The sequence below is a fragment of the Ixodes scapularis genome, unplaced genomic scaffold, assembly GCF_016920785.2.
Source record: "Ixodes scapularis isolate PalLabHiFi unplaced genomic scaffold, ASM1692078v2 PGA_scaffold7__128_contigs__length_106722199, whole genome shotgun sequence".
In the NCBI taxonomy this organism is placed as follows: domain Eukaryota; kingdom Metazoa; phylum Arthropoda; class Arachnida; order Ixodida; family Ixodidae; genus Ixodes; species Ixodes scapularis.
This window is the reverse complement of record NW_024609882.1, coordinates 99,598,437-99,621,221: the sequence shown is the minus strand read 5'-3', so window position 1 is coordinate 99,621,221 and position 22,785 is coordinate 99,598,437. Positions and strand designations below refer to the sequence as shown.

Below are 22,785 nucleotides of genomic sequence, written 5' to 3'. Positions count from 1 at the left end.
CATAACTTTGATTTCGGTCCATGAAAGCAGAATTAAGCCTTTTACGGACATCTTGGTGAGCGTTTTGTCAGTCGTGGAAAGCTGACTGCAGTAAAACTTTTGGTCGTGCATGTAGCAGGCTTACCTGTGTGCACCAACATTCTGACAGCATCTTTGTCCCTTGTTCCTTCCAGGGAGAAGATTCAAAGCCCAGGCCCAGAGATTTCCCTAAAAAATTGACCGTGAGTTCTGATCTTGCTGCATTCTGAGAATTGAATTTAAAGAATTTAGCCCATAGATTTTTTTTTAATATGGCTACTATAGTCTCTCATTAAAGAAAGTCTAAAGTACAAAGAACAATTATATAATTTGATAAAGTGGGGGGCAGCAGAAACAGTAACGACGGCCATGAAAATAGACGGGAACAGCACAAAAGACTTAAAAGAAATATTTAATTGAACCAGCCTCGGTAATGAGTAGTTTTCAGGATTGTACTGGGGGGGGGGGGGGGTAATAAAAGAAGTAGCGTATTTCCTCGCCTGTTACCCGCATTAAGATGGAGATCAAAGGGAAGGCAAAGTAGGAGTGATACGTGAGTTGACGGCGGTACGTCCCAAGTCGTAGATTCCCCAGAACTGCTCTCCTCTCCAAGGGACTTCTCTCCAGTTGACCATCCTTACTTCGTTTCTGGGTCTTTGCATTGTTTGAGCGGTTGAACTGAGTCAGACTCAACCTTAGCGTGTTGTTTGCCCTCGTTCGTTCATCATGAGCTGCCCTTGGTGGCAGTCATTTGTGACCACGAGCTTTCCAGACGCCATGAAACAGTTACACAAAGTGCTGCATCGGCAATTGTTTGATGGCACGGTTCAGGACACATTCTGCTACAGTGAATAGTATTCGAAATGAGGGTAGAGTTTGAGATTGCTTTGCATGCTTAGTGCAGGCAATATGCGAGCTATTTGGGAGTAGTAAGCGAATAATGCTTGCTATTTGATTCGATTCGCTTCGCACTTTTGCTGTTGGAAGTATTCGAGTTTTTTTAATACTTTGGAAACTACGAATAATGCTGAACTCGCCGATTAGTGTCAACTCGCGGTCGAGTTCCCTGTCTTGTTTTTGGACAAACCCAAAAAGCCAACCGAAGTTCCTTTTTTTTTTATATGGTACACTGGAAACTTATTTGCGGTAGTGCGATCTGTCTTCTGCTTGCCATGATGTCTGGATTCCGGAGTTAGCGAAGTGGTTGTGACGCAAATGCTGAGATAGATGTGATGAAGTTTGCAACGGCACGTGCATCGTCGTAAGCACAAACGCGACGGACCACTTTTACTACTATGGATTCGGATATGGATTTACAGCCGACCACGGCTATCGGCGATATCAGACTCGTGTTATTTTCCCGCTTGATTTTCCGGTTCATCAGTTTGCCGGTATTTTGTTTGTTATTTATTTCTACCCGTTTTCACTAATAAAAAGGAGACTTGCTCCCTTTGAAAAAAAAAAAAAAACTAATGTATTTTTAATTGGATACTACAACGAAATTTCGGCGCTCATTTTTTGGCCTATATGTGTTCAAAGGAGCAGCATCACATCGAACATTCCAATATTTTGTTAAAAAAGTCACGAAAAGGAATTTTAAAACAAATTAAACGATTAGCAAAGGGCACCTGGTGGATGTCGCTAACGCCTCGCTCGTTATGCCCGTCTAGGAACCTTGACAGCTAGTGACGGAGGTTGTCTCACCTCCGGCCACGACGAGAGAAGAGGGGCAAAAGGAACTCCCCTCTTCCCTAGAATGCCTTTTGTGTGTCGCAGAAGTCGCTATTGTCCCCCTACAAGATTACAGAAGATTAACCCGTCACTCAAAATTCGTACAAAAGCAGCCGCTGCGGTGGCTGGAACGACTAGGCCATCCCCTCGACGTCAGCCTCGCCGTAGCTTTGCTCGTCTTGAGACGACCTACGTCACGATTGCGTTGGATGTCACGTGCTCTAAGCTGGGCCTTCTCCGAGCGCTTGCCACAGAGTGGGCCGTTTATAACGAAAAATACAGCCAGCAGGCTCAAAATACAAACGTGCAATTGTCATTTACGGATATTGTGGATCATATTCAACCTTTTTTTGAACGCGACGGAAATATTTCAAATTTCGTTGAAGTACCCCTTTAACGTGCACCAGGCCGTAGTGATCCACGACCGCACACTGGTGCAATGCTCATCCGGATGGAAACGGGCAGGGGTGGGGATTGAACCGAGGATCCTGGGTTCCGCAGCGCAAGGTTTCACTCTCTGTGCTCTGAGGTGGTGTGCGCTAGCCCACTCGGCCACCGATCCCCCCAGCATGATGTCCAACTCTGCTGTGGCCTGCCGACCCGCCTCCGCTTGTGTACTTCAGTTTACGTTCACGTGGTTGCGTAAAAGGATTTTGCACAAAGTCGGTGCAGCTGCGCGACGCGGTCTTCAACTTTGTGTTGGGGCTTGCCGACAAGCCTCCGCTTGTGTACTTTCATTTACGGTCTGTAACTTCACTCCTGGAATTGTGTTTTATTGATTGATTGATCTTTTATTTCATCCGTTTTTTATGGTTCACATGTGTGGCATTTTTCTTGTTGCAATAAAATTAACCTTTTCATAAATGGGTGTTGAAAAAAAAATCCAGTTGTTTCTAATTTACTTTTTTTTTTCTATTATAATTTGTGATTCAATGAAAGTTAAATTTACATAGCTTATCTGCCATTACAATCTGACTACAATATGTACTTGGTTCTGATGTAACCTACTAATTAGTTTTGTTAGCATTGCAAATTGACAAATTTGACAAAAAATGAACTCTGAAAAGACGGAATATAAGAGAGACAGAGAGAGCTTTCCGAGCCAACGGGGGAATTCCCAATGCTCCTAGCTTGTCGGTGCAAAGCTGGATGCGTGTGCCAGTGGGAGACGGTAAAGCGGTTGCACAATTACGGACTCTAAGCGATTACGATTATTAACGGGCGGCTGCGAGCCGGGAAGACGTAAAAACTGGCAAAATGGGATAGGCTCCACTGCATGGAGCGCAATTGGTCTAGCCGAGAATGGTTGGTCTCCCGCAACTTTTGCTCTTTGTCTTATTAATAGTAATAATGGTAATAGAAAAATAGACCCTTTGACTAAATGAACCGTTTTGTTCAAGGACGGAAAACGGGGAACGTCTCTCACATCTCCGAAAGCCACGATGGAGAACGACGCTTTCGAAGGCATCGGAGACGACGACCTCTGAGTGCCACACTGGGCCTGGAGGACTGGCGGAGAACCAGTGCCAAGCTGCTCGGACGCCACACTTCCTTCCAGCACCGCCTCCCCAACAGTCGGCAGACGAGAAGTTCTGCTGGTGGGCCAACACAGACTGGTCACAAGCTGCGGGAGCGGGTTGCGAGATTTGTTAACGGGTTCCACGACCGGAACTCGAAGTCTTCTCTCTGCGCTTGCACATGTCACTTTCGCCGTACGTGGCCGGCGTAAGACGGTTCCGTCCGTGGAAACTCCGCCCTCGGAGGGCGGGTGCACCGAGGCCACGCGACAAGCTGGCGTGGGGTTGGTTCTCTTCGCGGTTTCGACGCAGTTGTGGGCTGGCCAGTTTGTCGGTTGTGGGTGCTTTTTTCCTACTTAGTTTTTGGCCAAAGTTTATTTGCCTCATTTTTTACTTCGCTAAATTAGCTACGGTTTAGTTATTTTGAGTCACGGTATAATACGCCGAGAAACACGGACAAAAACGGTGCAGTGTGCGAAGGGGCTCTCGGGGGGGTGGGTACGTCCGTCGTCTTGCCTTGTATTCCCAAGATGTCCCACAATCTAAACAAGGTGGCCTATCGCTTTGACGTACCGGTTGTTTTTTCTGCACCAAACAAACAAGAGCAGACCGGGAGAGACCCGCAAAAAACGACGTGTCGCTAAGTTCCACGAGCGCACCACTAGCGTCTCGTACGAAATTGCTCCGTCATGTGGTGAACGGTGGTGAAACATGGAGGTGCATCGATGATAGGGTCAGAGAGCGTGCGGTGGCGATCGGTCAGTCCCCGTCTGGCCACCTGGCGGTGCACTGTGACCGTCGCCACGAGAAGCCCCTTCTTTAGTGAGACCTGCGTCGTGGTCCGTTAGAAAACAAAAAGGGGCAGATAAATTCACGAAGCCTTCCGGATGAAGGCCCACCGCGACAACTCTGGCGTAAGCGCACCCTCTTTGTCATTGTCCGATAAAGAATTCTACTATATGAAGAACCACTGACGCTGGTATCTGAGGGGTGTGTGTTTTTAGACCATATTCTTGTGTTCTGCCAAGTGATTTCATCCAAATGAACCATTCAGTTGAAAGCTACACCGCATCCAGTTCTCCCTTCGTTTTCGTTTGTGTTTTTTGGCGTATTATACCATGATGCAAACCAACTAGCCATCCTTATTCAAATCCATTATTATGAGAGGATCTGTTTAGTATTATAGTTGAAGACGTTCCTTCGTCCCTATTTGTATGGGAGCGTTTGTTTTCAAGTGGTCGATTGGGCAAGGGCTCAAGGCGTCATTCTTTAGCGTTTCACTTTTACCATTCGAACCTTCCATGAAATGCTCACGTCAAAGTGCGGTGCGCTTGCCGATAATTTGGGGACCTTTGGAATGTGTAAAGCGTGTGGATGGTAGGGTCCTAAGACGCAGTCGGAAATCTCTGTAGTGGACCTTGGAGTTGACGATAAGCAAACAGAGACATCAATACCGCTTGCTTTCTGCTTTTGTCACATTCAGACGCAACGGGTCGTGTTGTATTTTCCGCAGTGTGGATCGGCCGAACGAAGATTTTGTGCCAAAAGTTAGCTCGAGCCTGGATGGAGGAGATTGGAGGTTGATACGTCGAAATGTGCACGGACATGGTGTGCACTCACTGGTGGCAATTAGCTTAAAAATCTCTTCCAATGTGCAGTTGGACGACACTCGCTGAGCATTGCCCCCTGGCCGTGTCTGTAAATAGTGTGCTTTTGATATGTCCAGAAACTGGGAAAGGATGTTTTGCGAGTATATGTACAGTGCGTGGGGAGGCCAAGGCTTGTTGACAGTGTGTATATACATAAAGGTGAGCATCTATCTATATTTTGTATCATTCCAACGAGTATTGGGGCTGTCTGCTCGATTGTTTTATATCGATTGTGACCGTTTTTATCTCGACTCTCAAGAGGAGGCGATGTGAGCGGGCGTGCAGCCAAACATTTGTTTGGCTGCCGGTTCTTGTTTCTGTTTTCCCCGTAGAGAATACTCATGCTTCGAATGCTTTACACATTGTTTTTAAAAAAAGCTGCGGAAGCTGCTCTAATGGAGTCTGTATAGGCGAGTTATATTGCGAGGGGGCCTTATAGGCCACTGAATGTCGCAAAAAGTCAGATAATTAACTTACTGTTTGTTCATTAACGTCTTAATTGGTGAAAATGAACAAGTTCCAAGTAGAAACTTGCTAAGCATTGAGAAAAACCGCTACATGGGTCGTGTTTAGAAAGGCTCGAGGTGGGGAGTGCAGGGATGCACTGACCTACGCAACACACGCGAAGCTGGGGGTGCCAAAACAGGGATGATGAAATTCTCATCCAGATTTTTGCAGCACCAGCCTCGTGCCATTGCACAGAAGATAACCTTAGCGCCCCACCACACTTCCCCCCACTCCTTCTAAAGTCTACTAATGAATGGTTTTTGAGCAAGTTTCTCATGAGAACTGTGCGTTTATTTTTACTAATTCAAAAGTTAAGGAACATGTTTTAGTTATTGGGATGATTAGCCCCTTATAGTATGTCCCCTTGGCATATGGCCCACCTGCCCAAACGGCATTGGTAGTGTAGCTTCTATGGCTTTCTTTCCACAAATCTGTAAAAGGCCTAAAAAAAACAGCATATAGTAGCACGTTTGGCTGAGGTTTCTGGAGGGCAATGTTTTGTTCAGTTGGAAAGCTTACCTTTTCCTTAAACCGTATGGTGCTCTTTGCTGTTCCTTGAACCGTATCGGAGCCATCCAGTCTTCCCAGATTTTATTTTATTTGAATGACTATGCTGCGAGCTAGGCTTTGTAGTTTTGCTTTTAATTGTTTGCATCTTTGTGGGAAGTCACTCAGTAAGAAACAAATCTAGCAACTCTTTCTGGTTTTGTTATTTACACTGATAAGAGAGAAAAACAACTTGAGATTTGCATTGAGCCTCCAGAAACTGACAGGAAATGCCTTAGGCCTGAAGGGAAGCCCCATAATGAATATTAGTTTACTATTTCCATATTATTTGAACGTTGACTGTAAGCAATCCTTATGTACTATCCACACATACATTTCTTGTTTTATATTTATCGTGTAACGATGACTGTGCCCAATTTACAATCTTCTGCGGTATGTGATACTTCATAGTACTTGGGATTTCTCTTGGTTTTGGATGATATAGTGCGAGTCCAGTCTGCAAATATTTTGCTTATACTCTCTTGTGCTTTTGGGGCAGAATAGCTATTGCAAATCCGAAAATAATCCTTAGATAAATTCAGGGTTTTTTTTTCGTAAAAATGAACTTTTTTTTTTATATGGTGTTTCTGTTGCCTTGGTATGTAGACAACTCATTCTTGGTGCAAAAGTGCTTGTTTCAATGTGTCTTCTCACATGTTATTCTGATGACTATTTTAGGGACAGCTGAAATGGTTATGGACTCGAGTAAAGAGGGAATAAAAGTGATTTCTGTGCACCTTGACAGATTTTGCCTCGTCTCATATTCATGGGAGGGCCGTCATCGATTAGTGTGGTCCCTGGCAGAACGCATGCTTCTGCGGACGTCTTCAGGATGGGGGTCTGGACATTTCCACCAACACCATTTCATGGAATGCGGTTTCACCAAGCGCCATTTCATCAAACGCTGTGACCGACCTCGCGAGCCAGTTTGGCTAGGCCACCAATGCATGCATCGAGGGAAGCCTTTCTGCTCGTGCAACAGCCACGCTGGAGCTCTGCTCATGCAGGGCCTCCTATAAACTGACAAAGCCCGGCAGAAAATAGAAAAGGTGGAGCGGCAGACGACGGATGAGAGGAAGGCCACGTGACTGGCGCCCCGCTGTGGCGAGATCCCGAAACTCGCTTCTCCCGACAGTGGCTTAGCAACTGCTTTCTGAGTGGGGGGGCAAACCAGACCAACCAACCCCCCCCCCAGAGCCGGGAGGCTGTACCCTTGGTATCCTTTGGGCGCCGCCAGCCAGTGTTTGCCCTGTCCAGTGGCGGCTGTTTCAGGGGGGGGGCAAAACACATGCCTTGCTCCCCACTCTGAGAACTAGGGGGGCCGAGCGCCCCCCTTGCCCCCCCGGTTGGTACACTCATGTGTCGCGAGCGAACAAGCGTGTTTCGGGTCCTCGCCGCTGCAAAAGCTGCGTGCCGACGTCCAGGTTTCCCGAGAAATGGCTCTTTGATGCTCTTTGGTCTTCGCGCTCCAAATCTGAGACCGGGCACTCTACGGCTCTGTTGTCGAAGTGCCAGGCTTTAGGAGTATAGAGGAGGCTATGACAGAGCACAAGACGGGCACTGCCGCCTCCAAGCTCAAGTTCTTCATGCATGCGCCCAACACTTGCTGAGTAGTCTAGTATTGAGCACTAAAAATTCTGAATCTAGTGAGCAGTTTCCTTTTAACACCAGGAGAATAGCAGAATTATTTTCATTTTTGACCTTTTGTAGCAGGTTCCGTAGCAGGCGCAATATTGGTTCTGAGCAGCCACTGTCTCTTTTGAAGCAGATGCCAACATCTGTTCACTTGAGAAGGAAAAAGTGGTCTCTAAATGAGTTCATTTAGGATAGTGACTGAGGGTTCCTCTTTGTGCTCGGGCATATTACTTATCACCTTTTGCAATAACGACAGATAGGACGTAAAAGGAACACAGTTTTCTTAAAGCTCTAGTCGGGGGTTTTATTTACAATGAGTATTACAAAATGTTTGAAAAGTGAATCATAGCGCGAGGCTTCATTGAAATAAATCTTCTCTCCCCTCCCCATTTTACGCTCGGTAGTTTGTTTAACCGGTAAATAGAATTTCTGTAAGATGCCAGCAAGAACCAACATGTCCACTAACAATAAAAATGCATCCTGTACGTTTAAGGAACCTTCCATACTCCAGACACTAACATAATAAACTGCAAAAACAACCACACAAAAATGTTCTAAAAGCCTAGACTTGCGCTTTGAAGGCGACTCTGCTCTTTAGTGGCGCAGGGACCAGAGTTATTCGCTGCTCTTTCGATCGACAGCTGCTAGTGAACTACCATGACTACCGTATTGATTCAAATATATAGTTTTCTCTTTCTCTGCTTTTTTTTTTTATAGCGCAGCTCTTACGCACCTGTTTCCGGGTTGAGCGGCGTCGCTGTAACTGCGTGCATTGCATTCTGGGACGTTTTCCCGCTAAAGTTAGTGGAGAAATTTCCCCCTTAAGTTTAGCAGAAAAATGATGAGCCATTCCACTCTGTGAAGGTGGATACCAGCGAAGCTGTTTAGCGTACGACACAGACGTGACGCAGAATTTTGAACTAAGGTACGAATACATTTATTGTCTCGATCAATGGTCATCAACACACACGTACAAGACAGAAAAGAAATACTAGTGTGACGACACAATCGTGCAGGCTATAAGATTATTGTGAAAGTTCCATGATATCCAGATACTTATAATTTATAAATCAGTTATCTGTCTTTGTGGAATGCAAAAGTATTTTTTGAACGAGAATGGTGAGGGGCAGGCACTTTAATCAGAGCCGTTTGTGCTGAGAGAGTTTGGCCTTCTGTACGAGATTTTGACAGCCTGGCAAGCACAGCGGCATAGTCTGAGGACCGGGGGATGACTACTTCCGTCTGCCATTTTGGGGCTCTGACTCGTGGTAACTGTGCAATTTCTCAGCATTAAAGAAGACAAAGAAGTAACGCCTTTTTGTGTTATCGCAAAATCCGCCGGTTCTAGCGGGCAGCAAGCTCCGCCCATAAACGGTTCTGGCTTTCATGCGAGTCGGGCCCCCTCTGACGCGAAACCCTGCGCATGCCTCTGCATATTTATTTATTTCAAAATACTGCGACCTCGATGAGGTCATCGCAGGAGTGGAGAGAAAACATACATATACATTCAAAAAGGCCATCGATTAAAGATGTGCATACCCTGCGAAACAAAACGTAGAAAACCGTGAAAAATGCAATATAAAAAAGAGTACAAAAACAAACAGATACACTTCAATTGCAGATTCCAGGCACCATACCAGAACACCTACTGTATTTCTAATACAAACCTATCAAAATCGAGACAACGAACTGATCCATTTATGTTATTCCAATTTTCTATCAGGATATTTGAAACAGTTAAGGTGGGCTCTGTACGATACAAGATTTAATGGATGGAAGCTTCGATTGTGTGATTCAGTAACAAAACTAACATATTTTTCCCGATTAAGTGCACAGTTATTATTCCCTATTTTGTGTAGGAGCTTGAGCCGTTCTACAGCGCGTCTAGAATCAAGAGGCGCAAGTCCTATGTCAGTCATAGTAGATGTAGGAGAAAAATTGCGGTCATATCTATTACAAATAAATCTAGCTGCCTTTGATTGTATTGCATCAATCTGCTTAATATCACCCTTTAGATACGCATCCCACACCACACAACCATACTCTAAGATAGGTCTAATCAAGGTTTTATACGCCATTATTTTCACTTCCCTAATTGAAGATTTTAAAGTTCTCTTGACATATCCTAGCCTTTGCAGAGCACGAGAACAAATAGAACTGATGTGCTCATCCCATTTGAAACTAGGCGTGAAAAAAATACCCAAATACTTGTATTCATGAACTTGACGCAGAATTATATATTACTAGTACCATACCTAAAAACAGACGGTTCCTTCTTATTAGTAAATGACGTAACTGCAGATTTCTCAAAATTAATTTCCATCTGCCACTTTTAGAGCACAGCTCTTAGGTGCCCGTTTCCGGCTTGAGCGGCGTCGCTGTCGCCGTCGGCGTAACCAAGGTCACGTGAGCCCCCAAGGTCACGTGACCCCTCCCAAGGTCACCCCAAAGTCACGTGACCCCCCAGGTCGCGTAACCCCCCGAGGTCATGTGACCCCTCCCAAGGTCACGTGACCCCCCCCCCCCCCCCCCCCCGAAATCACGTGGCCCCCTCCCCGAGGTCACGTGACCCCCTCCCTCTAGGTCAGGTGACCCCCCCCCCCCCCGGAGCATATTAAAGAATGAGGGGAGGAGGAGGAGCGGTCTACCCTCCCCTCAGTACCCTTCCCTCCTCCTCAAGAGCTGCGCTCCAATTCGGCGTTAGAGGGAGTTGTAAACGGCTTTCACTTTTTACTCCAATTAAAAAAACTGTTCAAAAGAGTCATTTAGCAAGGCATGGTCATCTACCGAGTTGATTTCGTTGTACAAAACGCAATCATCTGCATAGAGGCGAATTTTAACTGGAAGCCCATTTGCGACGTCGTTAGTATAAAGTAAAAACAAAAGAGGTCCTAAAACCGGTCATGATTTCAGAAATACAGAGGGGAAGAGAAGATGGGTTATAAAGAAAGTTTGGGTTAGGTGGCGCAAGCTACAGCCCGATACAAAGGGTACAGCCGGTAACACAGAGTAACAACTGCCGACGGCGACCCCAGCGACGCCAGCGACTCTGGCTCTGCTCTGACTCTGCTCTGGCAACGAAATTACACTGAAACGAAACAATCCTCGATCCGCGAACTAGCCGACTAGCTTACCGCAAAAGAGAGGTCGGGTAAATTTTGGAACATTGTCCGACCCTTTTTATCTACTTTCTATCGGCGACAGGAGCAGTCTCTTTTTCCGCATTTGCTCGCAGTATTTTTATTTCAAGATTCCAGCTGTACACGTCATGTTGGTCCAATTTTCGCCGACTTATCTCGAACCGCTTTGACGAAAGAGCGCGCTTTTGCAACGAACCACGAAGTGAGCACGGATACTCTGCCGCCGCTGTGAAATTAGTGTCGGGTGTGCGATCCAGCGGAGTCCGCGACCGGCCCCAGCGGTGAGGCCCGTGAAGCCTACGCAGATCATGTTCCAAAACAGCCGCTCCTGCTAGAAGCCTGCTGGTGAGTACCGAACTGCCTCGGTCGTCAGGCGCTTTTCACCGAGCTCCTTCCTCGAGGTAGATGTGTTTCTGACCCGTAGTTTCCAAAGACCAAAAGCAAAGTGCAACGAGCACTCAACTAGCCAGTAAACGCTGTTGCAAAGTCCTTGCGTATGAGCCGGACGAGTGATTCGAGGAGGCGGCGAGCTGTCAACACTCCGCAGGCTGCGACAGTTCTTCCGGGTCGGTCATTGAACCAGTTGCGGGCGGTCATTCATTGGGCCTCGTGTGCGTCCGTTGCCTACCCGAGCAGTTTTGGATCGTGCGGGCTCCGTGTTTAATATCACGCTCAATCGAATTGCACCGACGTAGGAAAAAAGAAGGGCACAAGGAGTAACCATTTCCGACGGTGCCAACGCGGCATTTGACAGATTGTAGAACGCAGGCTCTTTTGGAGCGCTCTCAATCAATTATCAGCCGCAATTAAGCTTGCTCTAATATGCCTTGAGGTGGTTGATCACACTATTTCTGAAGAGAGAGGAACAACTTTATTGGAACACCACATCAAGAAGCCGCAGGATAGACGTTCACGTACCGCGGCTCCCCCCCAATCCCCCTAAAAAAAAAAAAAAAAAAGTGTTCCTGAAAAAAGGAAGAATGCAACGAACAGCCAAAACGAGCTTGTTATGGCAGGAAAGCAACCGTCTGGCCGACCCCATTCTCACGCACAATATGAAACTTGACCTTTGAAATGAGCACCCGAAAGCAGGTCCAGCAGATGCGAGCGTGTCTGGCTAGGGAGCCTACGTGTCTGGCACCACCTGTGAACCACTCTTGCTTTCCGTTTTTTCCTGGCAAAAAAAAAAAAAAAAATAATAATAATAATAATAAATAAAAAAAGAAAGGTATTTTTTTTAGCTTTCCCTTTTGCATGATCGGACTGTCTGAGAAGTTTAATCGCATTTCGTTGATTGGCTAATTTATACAACTTGCTTTATAGCGTTCTGAAACAGCCTGTCGATCCTACTGGGCACAGGCATTCCCAACCAAAGATCAGTTGTTAACCTTAATAACCCAGCCCTCGAGCGCAAGATGTTAGAGGTTCCATTTGTCGGCTCTTGTAATGCCTCGAACCAGTGCACCCCACGGGCAAAGCTAGACAGACCTGAAAAGGAAGAGCTCTCTGTCCTTTGCACCTTACCTGCTTAATATATCTTCCATTCTATGTCTTTCATTGCCGCCCCGAGAAAGATGAGAATGGTTAGGCATCTTTGCGGAACAAAACTTGAAGGGGCCCTCCAATCCTATTTAAGCGTCTTCCTTTTTTGCGGTTTCCACATCTCTTGTGGTAGGGGAAATCCAGTGGGAACGGAGAGAGCAACTAAACATTGGTGCATTATATTTTAACCGGGTGACATGGAAACCTCTTCCTCCTAAGGGGGTGCCCCGCGGCGCTGAACACGGGGCATGTGACGAAATTGTGATGTCAGTCCCGGTCAGCTTCTGCCTTGCAACTGGTCAGAGCCACTAAAAGCACTTTTTTTTAGTCGAAATAAAAAATATACTGTAAACAACTCAATTTTCGCAAAAACCTAATTTTTGCAATTTTGCGAACCTCCTACAATTTGCAAAAAATAAGTCCTGTGAACCATTCCAGTAAGATGTAAACACATTAGAATCTAATCGAGATCCCACTGGTCGCAAAAATTAGAACCCGCCAATTACTCAAAAATTTCAGCTTTGACCGAAATCGTAAAATATTGAGCCAGCAAAAAATAAGTCGTTTACAGTAAGTGGCACAAACCATTTCATTTGGTTATGAAAGTAGCTTTTGTTCAGAATTTTAGGTGAGAAAACAAAAACAAATGAATGCAGTTTATAAAGTATGGAAACAAGAAATGACCCATGGACATACCGGCCACCAAGCGGTGGAAAAGGCCGCGCAAACTAGAGAGGGGCAGTGGGATCAGGCGCCAACGTGCGCCACATTTTGTTGTGAAGTGGTGGGCGTGGAAAGGTCCCGGATGTATGCGGCGGTGCTTCGGTCGCCAAGGGCTGGAGGATCCGACCTGTTCCGAGCGTTCCAAAGGCCTTCGGCGAGGAGGTTTGGCTTGCGGTTTGGCCGTTTGGCAGTGCCAAGTGGCTCCCATTCTGCTTTACCCCGTGTTTGCTGTCGTTTATGGCCAATGGAGTGTCATGCCGAGGTAAATGCCGAATCGACGACAACGCCACTGCTTCGCTCCGGGGTGCCAGTCAGGCTATCAGTAATGGAAAGGTGAGCAGCCGTTGCTGTTCTCAGAACCAAAGGAGGAAGAACAAAAAAATGTTTGGGTACAGAACTTGCATTGCAAGGATAAGCTCCTGGACGAAATATGTTCGATGCGCGTGCTTCATTTTGAGCCATTGTTTGTAACGCGAGACTTTGTTCCCATTATGAACGGAGAAGAGGTGCGCAGTCCTTGTGGAAAGCCGGAGCTGCTTCCGGATGCTCCAAGCTAGCTGTCGAAGAAAGTGTCTCAGCCATGCCCCCGAGAAAGTGAGAATGCCTTCCTCAGTTGAGGCTGAAAGAAGCACCGCCTCTCCAACTGTCTGCACCACACCGGCTGCAGCCGGGGTATTTGATGAAACCTGTCTGCCCAAAGAATACTGGAGCTGTCACTCCGAGCCTCAGTGGGATTTTTTCACGAGACAGCATGCCTGGTGTTGTATACACTGTGCATCTTTGTGGCCGCATGGGAAGAGAGAATGTAGGGGAAATCAGCTTTAACAATATACAGGGCACAAAAACAAGAAACAAGGAACAGTTGCATTATAATTCATTAGGGAGCTCATTGCTGTTTGACGCTAGAACGGGGGTACTAAGACCGAAAACATATAGGGATAAATTCTAGGAAGTAGACACTATGCGGCGTAAGTGACCGTGAAAGGGAAACTATAGAACATGAAATTTTAAGGTGCACAAGGCTTCGTCCCACCCTCTTGGGGGAGGGACTACGGATTTGGAGGAGGCATTGGGATTTGCAGACATGGATGGACGAACGGATAGGGAAAGAATTGCGGTAATTAAGAGGAGATTGGAAGATTCGTGGAAAAGATCTAGGGAGATGTGAAAATGCAGATAAAAATACGGAATGGAAACACTTTAAAAGGGGGGGAATGTGTTAAAAAACATTTATACAAATTTTAAGAAAAGAAGGGATGACGAAATGTTAGGCTAGGTGGCGCAAGCTGCCGCCCGTCACAAAGGGTATAGCCATTACCATCTATCCATGGCTGAAGGAGGACACGTTGTTAGCTGTGAAAGCTTCCCCCTGCTTCTAGTGACAGACTCTTGGTTGGCCCACCTGTCTTAATATACTAAGTGCAAAAACACTCGGGCATCGAGACGCCGCCCAGGAAATCAGTCTGGCGGCGTTCGCCTCGCGCGTGGCGCATTTGTGCTTTGTACTATGCGCAAAGCAAACACAGCCAGACGAATTGTGTCACTCGTTTGTCACATATTCCTTTTGTGGAGTTCGGAGGTTCGGACCTAAAACGGCAAACTCTTCGAGCCAAAAAGCTTCAAGGAAGAGTGTTTAGTCGCGCAACAAATGCAATGCGAGCCACCCTGGCCGCCCGCTTCATGCAGCCTATCCAGCCCGTGCTTTAGTGGCGCCCTCTTGAGCCGTCAACACGGAGTGCGGCAGCCGTGAGCGCTCGCTGAGCTCACTACCTCTCCTGTAGTTGACGGCCACCCAGGTCAGGGCCAGGGACGTCGTAAAGGAGGTTATTTTTTGCTTGTTTTTGTAATTTTAATTTGCCTATAACTTTTAAAATAAAGCGAAATTGGAGAAAAGTTTATCTAAGTTACCTGTTCAGGGTGCTCAGGTTTGGTGAAAATTACAAACCAGTGAAAAAGTCGTTGCAGGGCCTCTTTAAGCAATGCAACATGTGTAGAGTTGTAAGAGGCCATGCAGTTGCGTTTGAGCGGTACCGGCGTCCCACTCGTTTGCGTACGACGGTTTGGGAAAAGGCGATTTCATTGAAGGGAAACCTAGCGGGCATGCATTCTGCTTTGTAGGAAAGAGAAAGAAGACTGCTTTCTGGGCAATCCGACACCTCTATTTTTAGTCAATAATCCTTCTTCTTTTCATGGTGTAGGGCAGGGGTAGCCAAGCTGCGACCATGCGTCTCTTTGCTTGTTAAAGTGCGGCTCCCTCCCCTACCCCCCACTACCCCGCCTCCCTCTCGGTCACACGAGCACTTCCCCAAAAGGATAAATGGAACGCGTTTTAAATCGGAAAGACAGGTTAAGGTTTGGTAGTCTTGTGCTACTACTACCTTATGTACAGTTGCATTGCTTTTGACTCGGATAGATTAAAGGTAGCTCGAGTGTTGTTTATTGCTGTAAACAAAAATTTGCCCCCCCCCCCCCCCCCCCCCCCCCCCCCCCCCCCCCCCCTCACGTGGCTCTTGGAAGTTTTGTGGTTTTATTTACTGCTCTCAGGCCAGGTCAGCCTGGCTAAGCCTGGTATAGGGGTTTGCAAACACTCGCCGTAATGAACAGGAAGTTGATAGTTCTCGTTGCCATGGTGTGGACCGCTTGCTATGCTCCTGCGCCGTCACTAGTCTTGACGCCGGCATTTGCTCAGATTGCTTTCTCAGCTCGACTCCGTCTTTCCTGCCAACTCAGTTCCATTCTCTCTCTTTGTCAACTTTTGAAAGGATTGTCAAAAGATTTTTTTTTAACTTTCCTCATAATCCCCAGTTTCTTAATATTAAAGTCTCGCTTTGTGACTTCTCACAACTCGTTTTATCTGAAGTTTATTTATTTATTTATACATAGTGCCGGCTGCCATTTGGCAGCCAAGGCAGGAGAGGGCACACAGGGCAACACACAAGAAGAAAACCACATTGCATGCTAGTGAAAGAAAAAGCATCTAGGACTGCACATCTAAGAAATAACGCTGTAATGATGAGGCGAATTCCTGAATGGACGAGATATTGGTAATGTTGGCAGGAACACTATTCCATTCGTTAATGGTTCGTACGAAAAAGTAGTTTTTTAAACATTGGGTTCTGCTGTAAGGTACCAAAATTGTGTTGGAGTGCTTGTGTCGTGTGTGACGGGATGTGTTAAATTGCATAAATCTGTCGAATGAAAGGCGAGATGAGTCATGTACAATGGTATACAAAAGCTTTAAATGATTAATTTTGCGCCGGGTTGAAAGAAGCTCAATTTTCAACCTATTGTACAAGTTAGTGATAGAACTCATTCTTCTGTACTCGTTGTGAATGAAGCGCAGTGCTTTCTTCTTTACCCCCTCGAGTCAATCAATATTAAAGGGATGCTGAACCGAAATTTTGGGTGGAAATTCTTGGTCGCAATGGCATACATAGCATGTCCTTTACTTCTAAATGACGTTTTGAGCGAGAAGGCGTATAAAATTGAATAAACACGAAAAATACAATTTTACGCGACCCCTGGTGAGCGTCGTGGAAAGCTCGCTTCGTGACGTGCGCATTCTCATTCGCCTCAAAAGACAGACGGAGCCAAGCCAAGCCAGGCGCTAAGCCGGGTGGCGTTTGTTATTGTTAGTACCACGCGGGCTTTGCCCGCGTGGTACTAGTACCAGCCGCTTTGAGAACAGCCGCCGAGCGAAGAATCAAGGCGAGCACCAACGAACGAGAAGAATGCGCGGAGGCACCAGGGGCGCTGGGGGCGCCGAGAATGCGCACGTCAGTTCCGCTACGCCTGCTCTCAGAAGGACTCGCTCGCGCCGGCGGCTTCCGGCCGAGGATTCGCTTTTAATTCAAATAAATACAATAATTTGGGCCCCATCCGTCTGATTGAATGACGTTTTTAGGTACAGTACCATCCCGTGAAGCCCGCTCGGGCAATAATTATGAGATTTCAAATTTTGGTTCAGCATCCCTTTAAGTTTAGTCGCAGGGTCCCAAACAACATCCGGGTATTCTAAGACTGGTCGTATTACTGTCGTGTAGATTGCTAGCTTGGTTTCAGGGGTACAGTGCTTCAGCCGCCTCTTCAATGACCATAGCTTTTCTACTTCTACTACAAGTACTTTTCTAGTTAGACAAATGGGCAGAGCCTTTGTACGTGGGTTTCAGCAACCGAACCATCAATGGACCTCTTCCCAAACACGAAGCGCCTTACCGTGGCAGAGTCCACGCAATGCATTCAAGGAACTGGTTGGCCATGGAGTTTCGGTTTCAATCACTGGGCATGGGGGGCGGCGTGGTCGTGTGCTGTGCGGAGTCGTTTGCCTTGGCTGTCACTTCAAAGCATACTCTGAAACGTGCGCCCGAAGCAATAGCGGCCTTCTTTAATTATCTACTGAAACTCCCTATTTGAACATGGTCTAAGCGCAAAAGCTACAAGCACGAGGAAATAGTATTGACAAGTGGCTCAGCTGCTCGTGTAGCCGAGCCGCCGTTCAACTCGAGGAGCTCGCGCTCGTAGCCTTGGCACTTAATCCACGTTAAGATGACACAAAGTATAAATTCGCAATGCATAATGGGCAGTTTTCGTAGGTTGTGTTTTCAGGCAACGCTATGTGTAGCGGGAGCTCGCGCTGCCACTTCAGAGCATGCTCTGAAGCGCGCACCCGGTGCAATAGCGGGCCTCTGAAAACAATCTAAAACTGACTATTAAGTGCTTGCACTACGAGGTTCAAACAGGTTTGCAATGCAACAGGAAACTCGATTGTGTGCGCACCATCCTATCAATCACGGCTGTTTGCACACAGCTTGGGAGATCAAGAGCGGCTGGTACAGTGTCAACCTAAGTTTTACATGAAAATCTCTGCTGCAGCTTGCAAGGTAATTTTGTGACAAGGAGACATTTTGGCACAAGTGTACGTTGTTGCCATGTACGCATTCGAATGCTAAAAGCTTTGATCCTCACGTAAAATGAAGATTTCGATCGGTCCCAGGACAGACTTTGTTCTTTAAATTGAGTATTAAAACCTCTGAAATGCCGTAATCACGGTAGTCGGATCATTTACACAGCACAGCCTGGTATTGAGTACTCAGAGGAGTACTTATTGCATCAGGATGCAATATAATTGACTGGTTGTGCACGTTTCGCCGTGAGCGCTGCACGCGTCAATGCGTCGACCCAAACAAAACCATACGGTCCGCCACTCTGCCCCCTCCTGGTCAACTAGTTCCCAACATGCAACGCTCGCGCGGTGTTGCCAGTGTTGCATGCTGGGATTTTCGGAAGAAGTTTATTGGTAAATTACAATGCAGTTGCCAACAGTTATCTTACCAAATGAAAAATATTAGGAGCACAGAATCAGCTAGGCTCGAGATTGTAGTTTCCTGAAGGGATAGTTGGTGGAGCCAAAAATTTTGCAGTCCCATCGTTGAAATCTAAGGTAAAAATTAGGCACTGGAGAACCAAAAGTTTCATCCTGTGAGTGATTGTAGCTTGGTGCAGGGTGGCTGTCGGAGCTTCTGCGCCACGAATCCCGAAAACAAGAAAAAATCGGAGTACGATACTTGATCATTGGAGTAGGAGCGAAGGAGCGTGGCCACAAACATAAAGGAGCATGGCCCACTCATCTCTATTATGCAGTCATGGGCACGTTACTGCTAAAATGTAACAGTGTTACAGTTACAGTTACTCAAGTAAAAAAAGTAACCCTGTTACAGTTACAGTTACAAAATTGAAAGAGTAACTTGTTATAGTTACAGTTACTTCTCTAAAGTGACGCTGTTACTTCGTCATTACTTTACAAAGAAAAATGAGAAAACATTCAAAATGAACATTCTTTTATATGCCTTCAAATTAGCGTAGATTTCTTATAAGACATTGTGTTGTTCACGGTAGTGAGTCTGTAATAATATATATTAATATACTATTTGGTTCTTCCTGTTTCAATTTTTACTATGAATAGCTCAGATCATAATTTAAGGCAGTATCCGAGTAAATCCACTATATGATAAAGAACTGGAGTCTCTTGGTTGGAAAAATTACAGGAGACTTTAGTATTTCAAAATTTTAGCGTAGCAGATAGCTGGTCTATAAAAAACATTAAAATAAGAGCGACCACCATAAGGTATACACGAACACAGTGGCACGCGTCCAGATCTCGTGTATATCCAATCATGGTGCCAGTTTACAATCGGTCAATTCTAATTTCGAATTTTTTGTTATGAGGCGAAATTGGACTGAAGCAATATGAGTCGTGCAAATGTGAAGTCAATAATAGTATGCCCTACCTTGCAATCAGCTTCGTAGATGTCTTCTGATGCCACTCTAATCCACTCGTCGGTCAAATCGTTTTCTACTGCGTGCCCACAATCTTTCATAAAACACGAAGCTTTTCTTGAAAACTTGGAGAGCAATGTTGCGGCTACATTCCTCCGTCAAAATAAGCACTGATCGAGGTACAGTCGATCACTGCGCGTGGAATTCCAAACGGCTGTTGCCTTTCCTCCGTCGCTTCCTAACCAGATCGAACTTGCTCCTCTATCTCACCACCTGAAATACAAGAGACCACCCGGAAAGCCCACGACTTGAATATCTATAAGTCAACTGATGCCAAGTGCCCCTGGTCCCAGCTAAGGGCGGTCTTTCAATTATAAAAACACGCAGACAAACAAGCAGAACGACAGACGTTTCGAGCAGATACTCTTTCTCAAGTGAAAGGATTCGAGAAGGGAGAAGTGGGTGACGGGATGCAAAACCAGTAATTAAATTGTAAAAAAAAAAAAAGAAAAAAAAAAAAAAGGAAGGAAGGGGGAGAAAACGGGCCTGAATTCGAGACCCCGCAAGAGTGCATCTGGGAGGTGGACGATTCAAATTAGAGGGGAAGGAAACATATGCTTGGCGGCAAGAAGACTCCCGTAAGCCTGGGGGTTTGGGGCGACCATCACCAAAAACTGTCCTCTGCAGAAAGCACTCGCTTCCTCGGCGGGACAAAGAAAAGAGAAATGCTTTAAAGATGCCGCGCTTTTTTACATCTCCGTGCGCTGTGGGCATACATGGCTGGTACGGACACAAACGTCGCCATCTTCCCAGTTGGCGGGACTAGCTTCGCCGTGCACTGTCAAACAAAATTTAATTTGTTTTTATTTTTATTTTTTTCCAGCCTGCTCCAGACGTTTCCTGCAGCAGTTTTTGCTCTGCCCTTCCCGCACCAGGGCCTGGGACTCTCTCACGAGCAGTCTTAAGTAGTAACGCGTTACTAGTAACGCGTTACTGTAACTTCGTTACTTTTTTGGTAACTTGTAACTGTAACGAGTTACTTTTTAAAAATGTAACTTGTAACTGTAGTTCTATTACTTTTTTCTGAGGTAACGATGAAAATAACGACGTTACTTTTGTCGTTACTTTCAAGTGTCTTATGAATAATATATCAGTGAACGAGTGCAATTTAACCATTCCTTGCACTTTCCAAATCATCTGTTCTGAAATTTCGAGTGTCAAGTTGGCCTTGCATTGTGAATACGTTCTTTCTCGCGAGTCACGACCCGAATATAGCCACGTGTAGATTTTAGGAAAAAATATCTAGTTATTTTTACGCACTCGCTTGTGCTTTGTGACTGAACACTTATATCTTAGTGTCTTGAAGCACTATCTAGGTTGTGTTTTTTTTGTGTGTTTTTAAAGGTTGTGTTTTTTTTGTGTGTTTTTAAAAAGTAACGTCGTTACTTTTTAAAAGTAACTGTAACTGTAACGAGTTACTCTTTTGTCGCGGTAACTGTAACGGTAACTTTGCTACTTTTTTTTTTCTGAAAGTAACTGTAACTGTAATGAATTACTTTTTAAAAGTAACTTACACAAGACTGCTCACGAGTTGCAAGGCGATTTGGTGGTCCTGTTCCCATAAATCTGAGAAGTAACTGTAACGACGTTACTTTTTACAGTTACTCTAAAAAAATAGTAACTCTGTTACAGTTACAAGTAATTTCCACTAAGCAGTAACGTGTTACAGTTACAAGTTACTGAAAAAAGTAACTAGTTACCGGCAACGCGTTACTAGTAACTAGTTACTGCCCAAGACTGCTATTGTGGTAGGCTGGATCAGGAGCCCGTCGGTGGCACCACTGGCGGCCATTGCTTGACACCAGGCAATACACTATGGCAGGAGCACACAAAAGTGAGAATATTAAAGCATGTATTCTGTTCTCGGAGGCAAGTATTTTATGATGTGCTCTGCTCTGACGATTATATCGGGTGTTTAAAGATTAAATCGGCATTCGAACGCCGATTAAAAAAATCAAATGTGCCGGAGCACCATTGACTGTGCCGGCGTCGATTGCTTCAGTTGCCGAATAAATAACACGTTCAACAAAGGAACGACACACTCAGAATTTTTACTTTGGTACAGAAGTGCTCGCTGCAGTTCCAAGCAAAAGCTTGTAGCAGAAGTACTCTGTAAAAGCGCTTGAAACAATGTCCCCAGTAAAGGCCCTCTAGCTTACCATCTGCTGATCTCCGATGACTTTGAGATCACGAACGACTCCACATTGACTCTCGGCAACCCTCATCTCATTAAACCGCAGCACAATTTACGCCTATCAAAGTCAACCCTCAACCAGGAAACAATTATTTGAAAAAGACCGGTATTCTCCCAGTTTTGATATTGGCTCTTAGAATATTACCTGTCATCCTCGGAAAACACGATAAATGTTCCATCCTCGGGGACACCCTACTAAGGAAAGAACTTCCAGTTTTCCCCGTTTCTGCCAAAGAGTCCCATGCGTTAGCTGGTGTCAAGGGATCACTGCCGGTGCTGTTGGTGACCCTGGCAAGACTAGCCTCGATCCAGCTTACTACAATAGAGATCAGTGGCAAAGGCACAAACATACAAACATACACATTATAAGCAGAACAGGTTGCATATGGTCTGTTATAGACCATGGATGAAGAAAGAATAAAACAATTAAAACAGGGACAACACAACCACGTCTTTCATGTGAAAGATGTGGTTGTGTTGTCCCTGTTTTAATTGTTTTATTCTTTCTTCATCCATGACCAAAACCAACACGCTCTTCTCCCAAGCTGTTATAGAGCTTTTTCCTTTACCATTGTTGACAAATCCTGTATGCGGGATGAAAAAATGAAAGCCGTTTACAACTCCCTGTAACGCCGAATTGGAGCGCAGCTCTTGAGGAGGAGGAGGGAGGGGTACTAGGGGGGTGGGTCAAATGACCTCGGGTGGCGGGGGGGGGGCCACGTGACCTTGGGGGGGGGGGTCACGTGACCTTGTGAGAGTCACGTGACCTTGGGGTGTCACGTGACGATGCCATCATCGGTGACGTCACTGATGACGTCATCAGTGATGATGACGATGTGGATGCCGGTGACGTCATGAGTGACGTCACTGATGACATCATCAGTGATGATGACGATGACGATGCGGATGCCGGTGACGTCATCAGTGACGTCACTCATGATGTCATCAGCGGTGATGACGATGATGATGCGGATGCTGGTGACGTCATTAGTGACGGCACTGATGACGTCACCAGTGGCGATGACGTCAACGGGTGGGTCACGTGACCTCGGAGGGGTATTCCCAGGCCACGTGACCCCGGAGGGTTCACGTGACCTGGGTAACCATCGTGGCCCTTGTGAGGGCAACCCTAGTAACCCTTGTGAGGGCAACTGTTAGGACCCTCGTGAGGGTAACTCTCGCGACCCTCGTGAGGGTAACTCTCATAACCCTCGTGAGGGTAACCCTTTTGAGGGTAACTAACCCTC

General features: G+C 46.0%; 2 protein-coding genes across 2 annotated transcripts in view; both read left to right on the top strand.

The window, feature by feature from the left end:
- The window catches only part of LOC121833096 (sorting nexin-17-like), a 56,227-nt gene extending 49,515 nt beyond the window's left edge, over positions 1-6,712 (top strand). The window contains exons 9-10 of the mRNA XM_042286172.1: positions 174-221; positions 3,150-6,712. Of these exons, the coding sequence (XP_042142106.1) occupies positions 174-221; positions 3,150-3,236 (135 nt within the window). The 3' untranslated portion in view covers positions 3,237-6,712. The remainder of the gene's footprint in view (positions 1-173; positions 222-3,149) is intronic.
- A 3,978-nt stretch (positions 6,713-10,690) lies between these two features.
- LOC8031263 (tudor domain-containing protein 7A) overlaps positions 10,691-22,785 on the top strand; it is a 142,138-nt gene continuing 130,043 nt past the window's right edge. The window contains exon 1 of the mRNA XM_040212490.3: positions 10,691-11,088. The gene's annotated coding sequence lies outside the window, so the exon portion shown is untranslated. The remainder of the gene's footprint in view (positions 11,089-22,785) is intronic.